Source organism: Nicotiana tomentosiformis, chromosome 10, assembly GCF_000390325.3.
Source record: "Nicotiana tomentosiformis chromosome 10, ASM39032v3, whole genome shotgun sequence".
Lineage (NCBI taxonomy): Eukaryota > Viridiplantae > Streptophyta > Magnoliopsida > Solanales > Solanaceae > Nicotiana > Nicotiana tomentosiformis.
In genome coordinates, this window is record NC_090821.1 from 39,886,122 (window position 1) to 39,903,932 (window position 17,811).

The window sequence follows — 17,811 nt, forward strand, 5'->3', positions numbered from 1 at the left end:
ACTTTTCATAACAAGTCAAACGAACAAGTTTCCACTCGGGGACGATTAGATAATCTTTGTTTCGATAGAAAATTCCCACCGGGAAGTTAAGTTTGCTATCGAACGGAGGTTACCCGACCGTTCACGAGCACAAAAAACTAGAGGACTGTTAGGTATTCTTTTGCTCGATAGCATGGGTTCCTAAGGGGAAACAAGATATGTTGTCGAGTGAAGGATTGCCTAGCAATTCATTGGTGGGAACTTAAAAGATACAAGACTTCCAGTATTCCAATTCGCATTCTTCGCATTCGAACATAGGGGGGAATGATATGAGAATACGACAACACTGAATGCCACGTCAACTGGGGAATGAAAATCCGGGAACAGAATACATCATCAGGATCGGGGACTGCACAGCCAGCCCCATAGAAACAAGTTGTACAAGATAGCCACAAGTCATGGCAATTTCTTTTCTGCATAGCAAAATGCTTAAGTACTTTTAAAAATAGAAGGAATTAAATGAAATGAAATCCTTTTGTTTTTATCTTGTTTCTTGTCCGAACGATGAGTTAATTTTGCAATTTGAAAGTTAAATAAGTACTTCAAATGTTAGTGTCGTAATGAACAAGAGACATCATGTTCAAGAGCACCGTAAACATAAGAGGGCCCTCTCTTATAAAAACCCTCAGTTAAAGGGTTGGTTCCGGAAGAATCAATGCCCGGAATCTAGAATGCCATCGGGGAAAAATGCACCCGAAGCCGCATACGAAAAAGACGCAAAAAGCAAACTTGCGCAAATACTCATGAAAACCCTCACGTTAAAGGGTTGGTTTCGGAAGAATCAATGCCCGGAATCTAGAATGCCATCGGGGGAAAATACACCCGAAGCCGCATACGAAAAAGACGCAAAAAGCAAACTTGCACAAATACTCATGGAAATCCTCATGAAAAAGGGATAATACTCGGAACCAAAATGCCTGGAAGTAAAGGCATCCGAGATTACACATAATAAAGCGCGAACAGAACAACATGCGCAAAATACTTGAGCAAGTACGAAAGTTAAAGACTTGCATGAACATTCAAACAAATGTAAGACTCAAATGATACTTGAGCAAAAAATTTGCTTTTATTTACAAGGACGCGTCAAAATGATAAAGGTACAAAATAGAAAAAGAAAGAAAAAGCTAAACTGCAGCGTCTCCGGAATTAGAAGGAAGAGAAGTATCCGCATCCCCGGGAGTAGTAGATGCTTACACTGACGGCTCAACATTTTCCCCAGCTTGGACTTCAGCATCATCGCCTTCCGATCCTTCTTTAGTTTCCGAAAACTAGGAACCGGAATCAAGAGAACCTGGAGCGTCAGACTGCGCCGGGAGTCCATTTTTTGCAGCCAACTCAAGCTCTCGGGCCTTAGCAATTTCGGCATCAATGTTAATGATACCAGTCTTGGCCTCTTCCAAGGTTTTTCTCCTCATGCTATACATGGAATAAGTTTTTTCAACAATGAGGGAAGACGCTCAACGCTTGAGTTCTTCTTTGAGTTGAGTAACTTCGGCAGAAAGGTTTTCCCAGGTGGACCTAACAGATTTGAGACTGACGTCGAGCTCACAGACAGTTGAACTAAAGAGCCTATTATGCTCGATAGTTTTCCTGTACTTCTCTTCTAGCTGGGCATGTTTCGCCACCACAGCGGCAAGCTATTCACTTTTGGAGTTTAAGGCTGCCTCAAAGTTAATCACTCTTTCAGCGGAGGCAGCCTCACGATCGGTTGCAGCAAGAACAACGTTCTGGATTTCTGCCCATTTAGCCTTGGCTCCATCAAATCTAACCCTCAGTGGCCTAATTTCTTGGCTAAGGGTTACCACTTCTTGCTCGCTTTGCTACAAACGAGCCTCCAAAACAACGGCCTCGATAGCATTGGTTTCCAGTTCTGAGAGGCGGAAAACAGTTTGGTCCCGTTCCGCCAAAAGCTGATCCCGTTCAGAAGTAAGTTCTTCCTTCTCACGAATCAGCCTTTAAAGGCCCTCATAAGCAAGAAAGTTGGCCTACAAAACAAGAAGAGGTAAAACTTTACATTTGCTCAAAAGTAGAAGAAATAACAGAAGAAGAAATGAACGTACCGCTGCGGTGTTATGCATAGCATTGTTCAACAAACACTCCCCCGAGAGTGTCTGAATCTTCTCCCAGTCTTTTTCTAAAGCCAAAGGCTTCAGATAGTTAGCAAGCTCCACCAGCCTAGAAAGCAAGTTACACCCGGTGGAGACTGAAAGGGTAACACTCCTCCTCATTTGTGGATCTTCAGAAGGGGCAGCATAATTTTGCCCCAAATTCCCATGAACTGGGGACTGTGGAGGAGGGACACCTTCTTCATGGTCAGGTGCGGCCGATGGAGATGATGTAGCAACCGCTGTTGGAAGAGTGGCTGAAGATGGAAATTATGTAGCAGTTTCTGGTGGTGGTGAAGGTGGAGATGAAGCTGATTGACTTTAAGAGTTAGAAGCAGCTGCATCAAATGCAGTGCTGGTTGTTTGATGCTCGCCAACCAAGAAGGCACGGACCCGGTACTCAACCCCGTGGTACCGGTTACAGTAATTGGGGCCCAGAAGCGGAAGTTAGCATATTCAACTAAATTATATTCTCCCCAAAGTGCTGAGACGTCATCCTCAGTTGGTGCAATTGTCTTAATAGGTCGAGCATCCTGTTGAAATGATGAGGATCGTATCCTTCTATGTAAAGAAGATCCCTCATCACTAGCTTCTTCATCATCATCGATCATCACAGTGTCTATGACCAGCCCGAAAGGAGGACCAGTCACCATCGCTACCGGAGATGACTCGGGGGCATCAACCTTTGCCCTTTTATTCTTCTCCCCGGCTACAGAGGAACGTCTTCCCTTTGGTTGCTTGTTCTCTGGCCGGGGACTCCGTGAAGAAATGTTTGCGCCCGAAGCAGGCCCTGAGATGCATGTTCGAGTAAGTGCCTCCTGAAGCAGCTTCACCACATCAGCAGGGTCAGCCAAAACATCTTCCTCGGGAATATCAATTGAGCCTGCAGGTAGACCTAATTTCATGAACAAGTCAGAAGGGTTCAACCAAGTTCTTCATATACAAAAAATGGAAATAAGGTAATTCAAAGTTACCATGATTTTTAGCCTTCCACCCGTATTTAAGGGACAACTCTTTCTACAAACGAGTTTTGGGTGTTGTGATGTCCAAGATCTTTTGAACCCACCGGTTCAAGCCTTCTATCACTGATGGGATCCATCGAGTCGATGTAACAAATGAAGGTTGAAGGATCAATACGAGCATGAAAGAATATTTAGTAGGAAAAAGTTTATTAAAGGGAACTTACGAGAGCGGTTCTAAACGACCGGAAAGGATGAAGCCGTTGTTGGAATAATGTCACAGGTGGCAACTGCAACGAACTGTTCCATCCACCAAGGGTCGTTGTCGTCATCCATGCTAGACAGTAAAGTATGGTGGCCATTCTTGCAAAGGTTTATCATTCCCCCGCGGAAGATTTTGGGGGAATAAAGATTCATCATATGAGCTAGGGTTAGCTCCTCTCTAGTTTCTTGGCACAAATGTCGAAGGCAGGTGATCGTCCTCCATACTGAAGGACTTACCTGTGCCAAGCACACTTGGTAGCGAAGGCAAAACTCCGCAATTACGGAATCAAGCTCTCTGCTAAAAGAAAACGCACCCAAAGTAAAGGGATACGTGAAGAAGTATGTAAAACCTTCCTTGGGAAGGGTCACTCTCTCCGATAAATCAGGAGCAATAATATCTAACTCAGGGCAGCGGCAGTCCTCTTTCACAGCAAGAATACTAGAAGGACAAATGGAAGTAGGGTATCTACTAACAGCCCATGTACGAGGGTTAGCAGTAGGAAATTTCTCTTCAAAATCTTTCGAAGTACTAAGCCTTCTTGGGATGATGGAACCGACTGTTGCAGGAACGGAATCCTCGGTTTTGTTCTTGCCCTTTGATGAACTAGCACGTTTTGAAGAGGAAGCCATTGGAATAGAAGGAAAATTTCTTATTCGAAGAAGATCAGAGAAAAGCTGGTAAATAAAGATACAAGTTAGAAGTTTGAGAAATTATGAAGTACATAAGAGGAGGATGATGCGTGTAACTAAAATTTTGGCGATTAAATTCATGGCCATGATTACCCCGATAATCGGTAAAAAGTTATGCTGAATCGTAGAATGATGCGTGTTCGGGGCATTAAATGCGGAGAGACGTGTGTCTAATCAACTGTCAGAAAACTTCAAAGGGAGTTATAGTAATTTCTGCCAAAAAGGTGATTTCTACCAACTTCCCGGTAATTCAAGATTGTGTCACCGGAAAGCGGGGAGACTATCTGTATAGGAAAAAATACGACATGACACGTGGCCACTTAAAGGAAGGACACGTGGAACGGAAGATGGGTATGGCCACCGAACATAGCTATTCTGCTTGTCACCGGAAGGAATAACGATCATATAAGGAGTATTAAATGCTTTGCGCCCGGTAACATATAATACATAGTATTTTGCAGCATTAAGGATGATAGCCCGTTTCAAGAAATTTGGCATTTATGTCTAACGTTACATCTTCATCAATGACCCTTATAATTGACATTAAAGAAGGGCATGATCCTAGTACCTCTTTTCCTAGACGTAGCTATAAATAGTGAGCTTTGTTATCATTGTAAGGAGACGAATTTTCTGGCTAACTTACACTACATTCTATACAGCATTTTAATATAATTTTATTCTCTCGCTTTTGATCTCATCATTATTGTGTACGGAAACCCTATTCCTGAACTCATCAGCTCTGTCATTCCATCTACATTCTAAGGCTAAGTATTTTACATTTCATCAGTTATTTCATTATCTTTTGGATCAAATTAATTCACTTGTCTAGAAACCACGAACAAATTCAACTGTACCGTTTTACGGATAAACAGATATATCACCATTGGATCTGTGGTAGGCTTCTCACCTACCTTGAAGAGGGTTGGTTAAGTTTGGTTGACCATTGATAAGCTCATGAAGATCACACAGTTCCTACAGTTTGGACTATTTAATACAGCGGAGCAGCTTGCACATGTAGACCTTTGGGAGGTAGTACTTACAAGGGTTCCTGTTTATACTACAAAGGATAGAAGTTTACAATCCACATTTAGTAGTCTTTACAAAATGCCTTGGGTGTTCGAGTTGAGTTTAGCATAAGTTTTTATCTGCGGACTACTGATAGTCTGATCGATCTATACATATGTTGAGGACATGCGCCGTTGACTTTGGTAGCCATTAGGATGATCTGTTACTTTTAGCAGAATAAGTATATAACAACACCTTACTGATCTAGTATATAGATGGCGCTGTTTGAGAATTTATACCGGGAATGGTGTCGTCCTCGCATTATCTTGGTTGGTTAGAACCCGAGAAAATGAAGTTGTTAGGCCCACATTTGGTATAACAGGCCTTAGAAAAAAATAAATCTGATCCAAGTATGACTCTGATTAAAGTCAAAACGGGAAAAAGTCATTTTCAAACAAATTGCGTCTTAACTTGGAGTTCATGGAGGGTAATCATATTTTTATAAAAGTTTTTCAATGAAAAGGCTGATGAGATTCGGAAAGAAGCGCATGCTTAGCCCGAGGCATATTGGCCCATACAAGATTAAAAAACAGGTCAATGCAATAGATAATAGACTAGCTTTACTATTAGAATTATTAGTGGTTCATTTGGTTTTTTATGTGTCTATGTTCTAAGAGTATGTTCATAACCCGACACACGTTCTTCGAGCTGAGTCAATCCAGGTGGACCAGGACTGATCCGATGGGGAGGTCCTGTTATCCATTATTGACAAACTAGTTCTCCAGCTTAGTTCGAAAAGTTTTAGTTGATAAAATATTGCGACGAATCATCCTAATCATAAGGTTAATTATTTGAGAGTCTGAGCAAGACAGGTATAATAAGTATTCATAGTAGTTTGATACTTTAAGCATAATTAAATACTACATATGATTGACAAAAAAAGGGCATTTAGGACATTTGATAAGAATGAGGAAAAGGAAAAAATAATAAAAGAAGAAGAGTATAACTGGGGCAAGCTACAATTTGAAATAATGCTAGAACAGGAGTCTTAAAGAGTTGGAAACGTTGCTAAAAGCTTTGGAAGAAGTTGTATCTTAGCAATGCATCATATAGCTTTTTCTTAAATCGTGAAGAACACAGATAAGTAGAGAAATTGTGAGAAAACGATAAAAGAAAGAGAAAACAAGCTTGGGCTAAAAGGATTCAAGGTATTAATCTCTTTTTTTCTTCATTTAATTGGTATTATTATATACAATTATTGTTGGAATTGAGATATAAGTCTTGATTAAAATTAGGTTTACATTGTGTTATTGGCATTTCGATGAGTTGCTATCTTAATAGGATTGCTTGGGTTCATTGATACAACATTATATTCATTAATTTATGTATGTTTTGCCTTGATTTTGTGTATTTACACTTAAAAAAAATTTTTGGAGAAAATCTAATAGGTATATTTGACCTTGTTAAATACAGTAATAATTTATGTAGTTTGAAGGCATTTGACGAAGTTAGAACAAGGAAGTAAGCCGAGGAGTTGAGTTGCGTAGCTCAAAGTTGAAGTAAGTGAAACATTAAATCATGTTAGCTTTTTTCCTGGTGGTAAGCAAGTTCAATAAAAGGAAAAAGGCACAAGTACAATTAAGGTCGGATCTCCAGTTATGCAATCCACCTTTGCAGTATTCCTATTACCCCTAGGCCCTATACTATACTATCTCAAAGTGGAATTATTATCCCTTGATGTGGCACACAGAGTGAAATACACTCTCTTGAATAGAGTGAGAAGCCAAAAAATGTTTAAAATTTTATTTCTATAGCATTAATTTTACTACATATTATATATTTTCCTATTGTTTTCCTTCTTCATTATGTTCTTTCTTTCTCTCCTTGGACTAGTGGCATGGACTCACCCGCCGAGAAATTATTATACATGGATGCATTATGCATTGAGTTATGCTTCACATTCACCTCCCGAATTTCGTCGTGATACCTTCCCAACAAAATAAACCCCATCCCCCATCTCAAAAAAATGCATGTTCACATATCATGACTTATTAGAACTAATGTCAGTCTCAGTTGCATATGCATGTTAAAGAAATAAAATCAATTTCAAATAGAACTTGCTAAATTTAAAGAGAAATAATGTTTCAAATAATTTTGAAAAATCAAAGAAAAAAATAATGGACATTAATTAAGCATGAGAGCGAGGCATAGTGAAAGGGAGGGGAGTAAGAAAGTGAAACATAGTGAAGAGAACTAGTAATCATTTTGGGGGACTATAGCCTTACAAATCCTAGATTACAAAATGTAAAAGTGTCAATAGTGATCTAGTCTTGGATCCAAAATATACCAATGATATCATCTCAATTCTCATGGAACGTGCCTAAAGTTAGCTTTTTCTCCGCTAATCGAGGTGAGATATTTCCTTTCCGTATTTTCATTATTGTGTTCTAGATAGGAGGCCTTTTCCAAGCAATAATGAAAGAGCTTTTTCTTTTAGTTGATTTCGTTGATTGAGTTTGTCCAATTATTACTTCTAATAGTATAGTAATACTTATAATAATTAATGCAAGTAATGGGAAGATAACCTATGGATATTGACATTTTAAGTTTATCTAAAGGATATTTACTTCTAATAGGCATTGGTGGATTCCACGTCTTCTCTCTGCAGTGTGTGTCAGTGTTTTATTTTATCTCTAAGCATAGCAGTATAACGCAAGCCTCTTCTGAAAATGACATCAATTTTTAATTCTTTGTTAAAACAGTATTATCTTTGCAAATTGTTAGTTAAATTACTCCGGGATAGTAGTGTATTAATATTACTGGATTTTATCTCTAAATTATCTTGCACCAAAGGAGAAGTGAGGGACTGTCAAATGTTGTCCTTAAACTATTCTTCGTCAAACCACCCCGAATACTGCTTTGTCGTCTAATATAGCCACTAAAGTAGAATAGTATTATATTTATATAATAGACAGTAGAAAAGGCAAATATACGATGACAAATAACTATGATAATAATGCTTAAATAGTTTAAAGAGTCAAAATTTCTTATTATGGCTAGACAACAAGCATCAAGTGAGTAATCATGCACTCACCAAATGGACAAAGCATCAACAGCGATTTCTGCGTTCTTTAAGTAGCCAGCAAAGAGGACCAATGCCATGAAGTACCAAGTTTCCAGGCTGTATATTTAGATGCCAAATAAATTAAATCAGAAAACCATAATTATCATAAACTTAAGGGACTACAAATCTACAAAGATACAAGTATTTTTCTGCGAAAATTAGCCTCTATCTTTCAAGTTACCATATCAAACTAATTATAAAGAATTATCTATTATTATAAGTCAATTTAATGTGATGATATAGAAAAATCTATATTCCTCTACAATCAGTACACATGACTTGAACTCTTTATTTGTCAATGCAATTTTTGAGAAATTGATTCTTCAAATATAACAAAATCAAATATAAAGCACCAACTAAAAGTTAGAGGCGACAACAGAAAGAAAGAAACTGAAATGTTTGTGGGTAACTTACCATAGCATCACAGCTGATGCAAGAGATAACTTAACAAAACCCCAAAGATTATGGAAAGCCTTCCATGAGAAACCTGACCACGCTTGTCCACAAGTCCCACTAAATATGTACAGCAGCTGCGCCACCACTATGAACCACCACGATGAGTTCAGTACCACGGCGGCACCGACGAGTCCCCACCCAAGTTTTAGCATAAATAACCAGCTAAAAAAAGTATGCAGAACCAAAGCTATTGCTGCAATCCATGCCATGACCATAATCTTGCTCTGTGCCTGCAGTGCAGATTTTTGACATTGAGAGTGTGTGTATATGTGTGTGCAAATTACTAAAATTCTACCAAATATTAAATTTTGAACTCGTAATTTCAAAACTATAATACGTTCAATAACAGGAACTTAAAAATTAAACCATCAAATTGAATCCTGAATCCACCTATACCTGCAAGAACTTGGCGATTGGAAAATTCATGGCATATGCATAAAGTTGAGGAATCATATATAAAGCCATTTTCCCTGCTTCCCGTGATATGTCCTCTGTTTGTCCAATTAATCTCAGAAATGGTGCCGCGAAAATGTAAAGTAACATTAGAATTACTGCTGCTGTATTGAGAATAACCCATGATCTTTGCATGTATACTCCTAGCATGTCAATTTGTCCTGCTCCAAATGCTTGTCCACATAGTGTTTCTAACGCACTTCCCATTCCCAACTAATTTCCAAAATAACAAAAAAAGGACCATTAAAATTTCAAACAAAAATCAAAATATTCATATAGTAAAATCAGTAGCATGATTGTTCCGACATATTTGTTGTCAATATGGAATTCTGCTGGAAGATAATATTGAAATTATACACTAAGTACACACAGGATTCAGGTCTACAAAAATTCTCAAAGGTCCAAAAAGAGGTGAAGTTGTAATCGCTCTCTGCCTCCCGAAAAATTCTTTTGCACCACTTCTATGTGAAGATGAATGAATCTGTCCAATAACTAAGAGGTTCCAACATTAATTGCACAACATGAGGTCCACTAGTCATTGTTGCCCGATTTTAACACTAACAAAAATATGCCTCAATCTTAAAAGCAAGTTGTGATCGGCTATATGATTTTTAAATCACCACGTCCCTCCATTTATATTCACCTTAGACATATTTGGTATTATAAAGCTTCATCATAAATTAAGTACTAATTTAGGATTAAAAAAATTAAAGATTATAGAATTTCCTATATAGAAAATATCATTCTTTTTTAAAAAATGTGTGGGGTGGGGGTAATAACTTCATTACCATGACACCAAAAGAGAAACCGGCGATAACCGAGTTTTCAACAGAAACAGCAGCAAGCTCAAGAGTTCCAAGATGTCCAGCAAATGTTTGAGTGACAGCACCAAGAGAGTACCGACAAAGGGAGGTGAAAATAGCAGGACCAGCTAGGTACCATAATTTCTTAGATTCAACAAAAAACTCTCTGAAGAAATCTTGGATTCCAGTGATATGGGGAATATCATCTGCATTGGCAACAAAAGAAGATGCAGAAGTTTGTGCGGTGATTTGGGGTACACAAGGTGAAAGAAGAGGTTGCTTAGAGGAGTCTTCCATTGGAGGACAAAAGAGAATTCGGATTTATTTCCTGATAAGATAATCACTACGAGTAGTATATATAAAATTTCCCATACAGTAAATCATGTGTTTCCTTTGTTTGCTCTTTTCTTTTCCGTTTTTGTTTGATTTTTTTCTCTAAAATATTGCTTCCTCCTATCCTTTGTATTATTTTGCATAAAATAGTTTTTGGTTTAGAAAGCCATTGAAGGAAGACATTAGTTATAATTCTCAAAATCTTTTCTTTTTCTAGTAAATGACTATAATTTTGTTTAAAGAATTCCTACCCTTCTTCAGAATAAGTTTGCAAAGAGATAAAAAATAATTTAATCGAATAATTCATATGATTAATATTATTAAACAATTTTGCTAGTATACCAAAGCCTTAAAAAACAAATAAAAAAAAGATGAGACGGAGTAATAAATTACTTTCGAGAGTAGGTGAAGAATAATTAATACATTTGAAAGGGCAGAAAAGTTTTAACATACTCTCATTTGTTCTAAGACTAAATTATGTGTGTTCCTGTTGCGGCCCGAAACTGGGGTGGGATGTTACGGCACCCAAACTATCTAACCCATCAAACGAACTTTGTTTTAACGAGCTGAAAGTCTACATTGAATATCTTACTCAAAGAAATTCATAAATAAGTCTTAAGATAATAGTTGTATGAAAATTGAATTTTATTATAAACGTTAACATGTGTGACAACTAAACCCACTAACAAAGTCATAAACCTCTAATTGCAAGTCCGAATAAATGAGTCTACGAACCATTCAATGGGAATAACTAATGACGTCTGAAAAATATGAGAATCTGAGAAGGTTCGATGCGGCTAGGAGGAAATTAATGGAGCATGTACTCTAAGTCTAGCAAGCTTGCCTCTAGCTACGGGTTTCGTTACCTGCATACTCAGCGTCTGTCATGCTTCGCGGCAAGCTTAAACGGGCTAAGTATCGCCAAAGGTACCCAGTAAATCTTGTTTACCACCCTTCTAAGGGGAGGAACAAGACTTTTTGGGATAATTAATTATAATAAAAATAATAATGATAACATAAGCAGTTCATTCAATTAGCACATAAGTTTGAAAACTGAAACAAGCCATAAATTCTGAGTTAAGTGCTGAAAGCCATATTTAACAATAACAATGGTACGTGTGACCGTGGGATGGCCCAATTCCCGACCTTGCGATTCTTACATTCATGGAGGTCGGTGACCGGTCATTTTTTCCAAACACATAAATCTGAAAACGTGAAGCACTTGTTAATGTCACGATCCGAAATTCCAACCCGTCATGAGGGCACCTAACACAACGGCTAGACAAGCCGAAACATAAAATTAAAGGAAACAGAAGAACGGAACTTATAGAAATAGCATAAGTCTGAAATCTCAATACAACCAAATGCTGCTAATACAAGGTAAATCCCCCAGAACTAGTAAATACGGAGTCATGAGATCTACAAGTCTGAATCTGAACAATAATAACACTATTTGAACCGTAAAACAGTATGTAAGGGAAAGACAAATCAAAACTGCGATCAAGGATGCAGCTCCATCTCGCTTCTCGAAGATAGTCCAATAAGCAAGCCTACTGCTGGTAACTGGTCTCCACACCTGGGTCTGCATAATTAAGTGCAGAATATAGTATGAGTACAATCGATCCAATGTACTCGATAAATATCTTAATTAACCACGACGAGGTAAAAGAAAACAGGAATTATAAATGATGCATGTTATAACCTGTACAGTTTCATATAATCTAACAAGTACAGAACAGTAATGTGAACATGTGTAAGATACTGAAAGAACTATCTCTGTATGTGTGTACAATTACTCAAATCTCTGTGTAGTCACAAGTACAACATATAAGATGATATGCAGATAATCAGATAATAAACCTGTACAACTTCATATAATCCAACAAGTACAGAACAATAATGTGAACATGTGTAAGATACTGAAAGAACTATCTGTGTGTATGTGTACAATTACTCATATATTTGCTATAACCTATACAGTTTTATATAATCCAACAAGTACAGAACAATAATGTGAACATGTGTAAGATACTGAAAGGACTATCTGTGTGTATGTACAAATACTCAAAATCTCTGTTCAGTCACAGGTACAACATATAAGATGAAATGCAGATAATAAGATAATAAACCATGAAAAATGCAAGTAAAGATGAAATGCAATTCCAAAATAACACTGGCCAGACTTTCTTCAACTTTTTCATATTCATATCAAACCACTAATTAGCTTTTCTCAATAACCGCGTGTACACCATCAAGAAAGAAACATGAGAGGGTGACCCTAGGGGGATATATCTGTATCCACATGCTGCACGGATAATTCACGTGCTGCACAGACAACTCACGTACTAATCATATCGATAACTAGATCCGCACAGACAACTCACGTGCTAAATAGAATCAACCGCACGGACAACTCACGTGCTAAATAGAATCAACCGCACGGACAACACACATGCTAATAATCACAATTTGCCCAGCGTGGTCACATGCTACAAGTCTAACTCATAACATGGAGAAAGCAAATATGAGGGAATACATGAATGTGATCAATGATTATCAAGTTCATACTCCTGGATTGGTATAAATAACATGCTATATTGTAAGCATATGCAATGTGTGCTATCACAGCTAGAATAGATAATTTCCATCAAGAAATAACAGTTATCAGGTTCAACCGGATGAATAACTTCAACGAAATCTCAAATATGGTACAAATAGCTCACATAGGGGTACAAATAGGAGAAACATCTCAATTTGATGCTTATCAATCATTTTAAGGCATGTCATAGCCTAAGCACTACCCCGAGCATGAAAAATAGTACCCTCGATGCACACATATGGGCTTAACCCCGCACATGTGCGCCACCCATATTACGTAGCTATCATAAATAATTCAGGCAACTAATGCCTCAACCAATTTTAGATAAGATACTTACCTCAAGCAAGCCAAATTACTCCCCTAACAAGCCCTTCCCGTGCATATCAACCTCGGGAAGGCTCGAATCTAGACAAAATAACGTAATACTATCAATAAGAGCTATAGAAATTGATTATAAATGATGAAGCTAAGATCTTTAACCGAAATAAAAAAAGTCAACCCAAAAAGTGAACCTCAGGCCCGCACCTCGGAACCCGACAAAATTCACAAAACCCGAACAACCATTTAATTACGAGTCCAACCATACCAAAATTATAACGACCCGTCCGGTCATTTTAAATACTTTAGCCTCGTTTTCCTATTTATTGCCTCCTATATATTATATTATTGTTATGTGACTTTCCCGGGTGGTTGGTTTTGGTTGCAGGTAAGTTTCTGATTGAAATAGGACACTTAGTCCCAAAGTTGGAAGCTTAAGTTGGAAGAGTTTACCGGAGTTTGATTTTTGTGTAGACGACTCCAGAATTGAGTTTTGATGGTTCTGATAGCTTCAAATGGTGATTTTGGACTTAGCAGCATGTCAGGATATTGATTTGGAGGTCTGTAGGTCGTTTTGGCTTGAATTTGTAAAAGTTAGAAAGTTGAAGGTTTGGAAGGTTGAAAAGTTTGATTGGGAGTTTACTTTATTGATATCGGGGTCGGATTCCGATTCCGAAAGTTGGAATATATCCGTTGTGTCATTTATGACCTGTGTGCAAAATTTAAGGTCGATCGGAGTTGGTTTGGTATGAATTGGTGTTAGTTTTGGAAGTGGATGTTCATGGTTTCCATAGGTTCGAATTGAGTTGCGATTTGTTGAATCGATGTTGTTTGATGTGATTTTAGGCCTCGAGTAGGTTCGTTATGTGTTTTGAAACTTGTTGGTATATTAGGAAGAGGCCCCTGGGACCCGGGTGTGAATCAGATTGAAATCGGATCATTTTGGACTTGGTTGAGTGCTGAAACACTGCTGAGTCTGGTGCAATCGCACCTATGCACTTTGGGCCGTAGGTGCACCACTGAAGAAGAGGCCTTCGAGCCATAGAAGTGAGGTTGGGCTGGCAAGCTGGGTCGCAGATGCGATCATTTCTACGCAGATGCGGATGCGAAGAAGCAGCTGGCCTCCGCAGATGCGCTTATGTGCCCGCAGATGCGATTTTTCCTGGGCTTAAGTGGAAGCCGCACCTGCGATGGGATTTTCGTAGGTGCAGAGTCGCATATGCGGCTGAGGGTTCACAAAAGTGAGATCGCTGGGCAGAAAAGGGTCAAATCGAGGGTTTTATTTCATTCTTCATAACTTAGAGAGTTCGATTTTGGGCGATTTTGAGAGAGATTTTCAAGGAGTTGATCGGGGTAAGTGATTTTAACTTGATTTGGCTATTATACATAAATCCATGTTGTTTTATCATTTAATTAGTGTTTTGAGTTGAAAAAATTGAGAAACATTTGTGAAAACTTCATAGACTATATTTTGAGGATTTGAAGGTCGATTTGAGATCGGAATTGAGTAATTTTAGTATGGTTGGACTCGTTATCGAATGGGTGTTCGGATTTTGTAAGTTTGGTTATGTTCCGAGACACGAGCCCGGGGTTGACTTTTTGAGTTGATCTTTTGATTTTCTTTAAAGATTGCAACTTTATTATCCGAAATAGTTTCCTTTGGTTTGTATTTATGGTGTAAAGTTATTTTGGCTAGATTCAGGCCATTCGGAGTTGGATATTCACGAAAAAGTCTTACTAGTGGATTGAGTTAGCGTGTTTTGAGGTAAGTATCTTGCCTAACTTTGTGTGAGAGAATTACCCCTTAGGATTGGTATTGTTTTGTATTAATTGTGATATGTGAAAGCCATGTACGCAAGGTGATGAGTGGGTATACGTGATAAATGTGGTAATTTACCGATTTAAGCTATGTAGATTCTTTTTATTTCTTTAATTGAATTATCATAACATGTTATATTCATCATCATTAATCTATCCCTACATGCTTCACTTTACATTGTTAATACTTGTCTCATCTTTTACTTGTTATTTGCCCTTACATGCTTAGTTGAAGTTATTATTTTCTCATTTCATTGTTAAATACTTAATTGTTGAGTTACCTTACTTGAAGTTGTTATTTCTTGGAATATCTTATTGTTCGATTTTGGTGTCGAAGTTGTAAAAGTCGTGATCACATTGAGGCAAAGTAGTAAATTGTTTAAATGCCATTCTTGTTGAGTTATTCACTTCTGGTTTCTATTGTTGCGACTTTTGTACATATTGTGGTTGAGCCATGGGGTATTTATATTGGAACATTATTATTGTTGACTTCTTTGGCAAGTTGTGTTATTGGGAAGTTGAGGTGCGATTTGTGATATGTTGTGATGTTGATACACATACGGTGGTATAAGAATAGGGGTTGATACGCATGCGGTGAGATAAGATTGGTTTGATACACGTGTTACTAGTAAGGGAACTACTTAAATCCACGCGGTGTGATAAGGTGGGTTAAAACGCGGGTAGCTATTTCGGAAAAATAATTTTTCAAACCTAAATGTAAGGCTCCCGCGGTGGATCAAGGAAAGATTGTGATTTTGATTGTGAAATGAGACTACGAGGCGGTACCTCGGTAGTAATTCTTATTGCTATCTTTCATTTACATCACTTATGTTTTGGCTACATCGTTTCCTTGGCATTCTTATTATGTGCTTCTTCCATGATGTCTTTATTGCCTTAATTTCAGTGTAGCTATTCTTGTTGTATCTCTTCATTGTATCATTTCCATTGTTTCCATTATTATACTGTACTATACCTGTTCAGTTTTCTTTATTTATTCCAGTAGGTGTCTTGACTTGGTCTCATCACTACTCTACTGAGGTTAGGCTTGAAACTTATTGTGTATCATTGTGGTGTACTCATATTACGCTTCTTCACATCTTTTTGGGCCTATCCAGGTACTTCATACCAGGCTAAGCATCCGTGAGTTGAGCTTGGATCGGTGACTTCAAGGTATAACTGTCGGCGTTCACAGGTCTCGGTATCACCCTCTATCTTAGTTTCTATTGCATACTCCTATTATAGATACTGATGTGTTAGGGATGTTTCAGTATACTCGTGTAGAGCTTATGACTCGGTCTCACCAGATTTTGGGTGCTATTTTCAGTTGTAATATGGAGTCTTTTTTATGATAGCTGTTGGTTTAATTGGAAGTTTTATTACTATCTCTGTTAATTTTCCATGTATGTTAGGCTTACCTAGTCTTAAAGACTAAGTGCCATCACGACATCCTACGGAGGGAGATTTGGGTCGTGACAAGGTTGTATCATAGCTTTAGGTTCATAGGTGTTACGAGTCATAAGCAGGTTTAGTAGAGTCTCGCAGATCGGTACGGAGACGTTGGTACTTATCTTCGAGAGGCTATGGAACTATTAGGAAACTTCACTTCTTTGATTCCTTATCGTGCGAATTTGTTGACTTCGAAATTCTGAATCTTTGTCTTTCTATTATCTCACAGATGGTGAGGACATGTACCACTGGATCCGACGATCAGACACTCCTTCCCCTTTCTATAGCCGCAAGAGGCCGGGGCTGGGGCAGAGGCCGATGAGGGTCACGTGGTGCAGCTAGAGCAGTTGCCCGAGCTGTGATAGAGGAGCCACTAGTAGCTCCAGTTGGGGGCAAGTACCTGAGTCGCCTGTTGCTACCCCTACACTTCAGGAGAGCCTCGTACAGTTCTTGAGCATGTTTGGTACTCTAGCTCAGGAGGGGTTGATTCCACTTGCACCATCCACATCTCAGGCCGGGGGAGGAGCTCAGACTCCTGCGGCCCGTACCCCAGAGCAGCGGGTCTATGTTGACTAGGTCCTAGAGGTTATACCAGTGCAACTGGTTGTACTAGTTCAGCCTGAGGTTAGGATAACAACATCCGAGGAGGAGCAGCTTAGACTTGAGAGGTACAAGAAGTACCACCCTCCTACTTTCAGCGGCCTACATACAGAGGATGCACAGGGTTTTCTGGAGAAGTTCCAACACTTTCTCTGCACCATGGGTATTGTGAAGATGAGCGGGGTTGCTTTTACTACATTCCAGTTGTCGGGACTAGCGTATTAGTGGTGGCAGGATTAAAAGGAGGATAGCCCAGCCGATGCAGTTTCACTCACATGAGCTTAATTTTTAGATATGTTCTTGAGAGAGCTTGTTCCCTAGAGCCTTCAGGATGCATGGCACGTGGAGTTTGAACAAATGCATCAGGGTGCTATGACCGTGTCAGAATATGCTGTCAGATTCAGTGAGTTGTCCAGACATGCACCTCCCTTGGTTTCCACAATCGGAGAGCGAGTCCGTCGATTTATCGAGGGGCTCAACTATGGTATTAGATTCAGCATGGCTCTAGAGTTGGAGACAGATATCCCATATCAGCAGGTGGTAGAGATCACATGGATATTGGAGGGTATGCGGGGCCGGGAGAGAAAGGACAGGGAGGCCAAGAGGCCTCGAGATTCTGGAGGATATAGTGATGCCCGTGCCCCAGTTGCAGCTCGTCATGGTAGAGGCTATATGAGTCATCTAGTTTATTTAGCACTTCCAGCTTCTGGTGGTACTCCGTCTACTTCCAGGTCTCAGGTTGCCCCATATGCACCGCCACTGTCTAGTGCACCTCCTCCACGGGGTGCTTTCAGCGGTC

General features: G+C 38.9%; 1 protein-coding gene across 1 annotated transcript in view; it reads right to left on the minus strand.

Annotated features, from left to right (window-relative positions):
- Positions 1-10,310, minus strand: part of LOC104119919 (protein DETOXIFICATION 29-like) — a 31,212-nt gene extending 20,902 nt beyond the window's left edge. The window contains exons 1-4 of the mRNA XM_009631531.4: positions 9,884-10,310; positions 9,039-9,308; positions 8,601-8,872; positions 8,157-8,243 (exon numbers count right to left, since the gene is read on the minus strand). Of these exons, the coding sequence (XP_009629826.1) occupies positions 8,157-8,243; positions 8,601-8,872; positions 9,039-9,308; positions 9,884-10,195 (941 nt within the window). The 5' untranslated portion in view covers positions 10,196-10,310. The remainder of the gene's footprint in view (positions 1-8,156; positions 8,244-8,600; positions 8,873-9,038; positions 9,309-9,883) is intronic.
- Between the last annotated feature and the right edge of the window lie 7,501 nt (positions 10,311-17,811).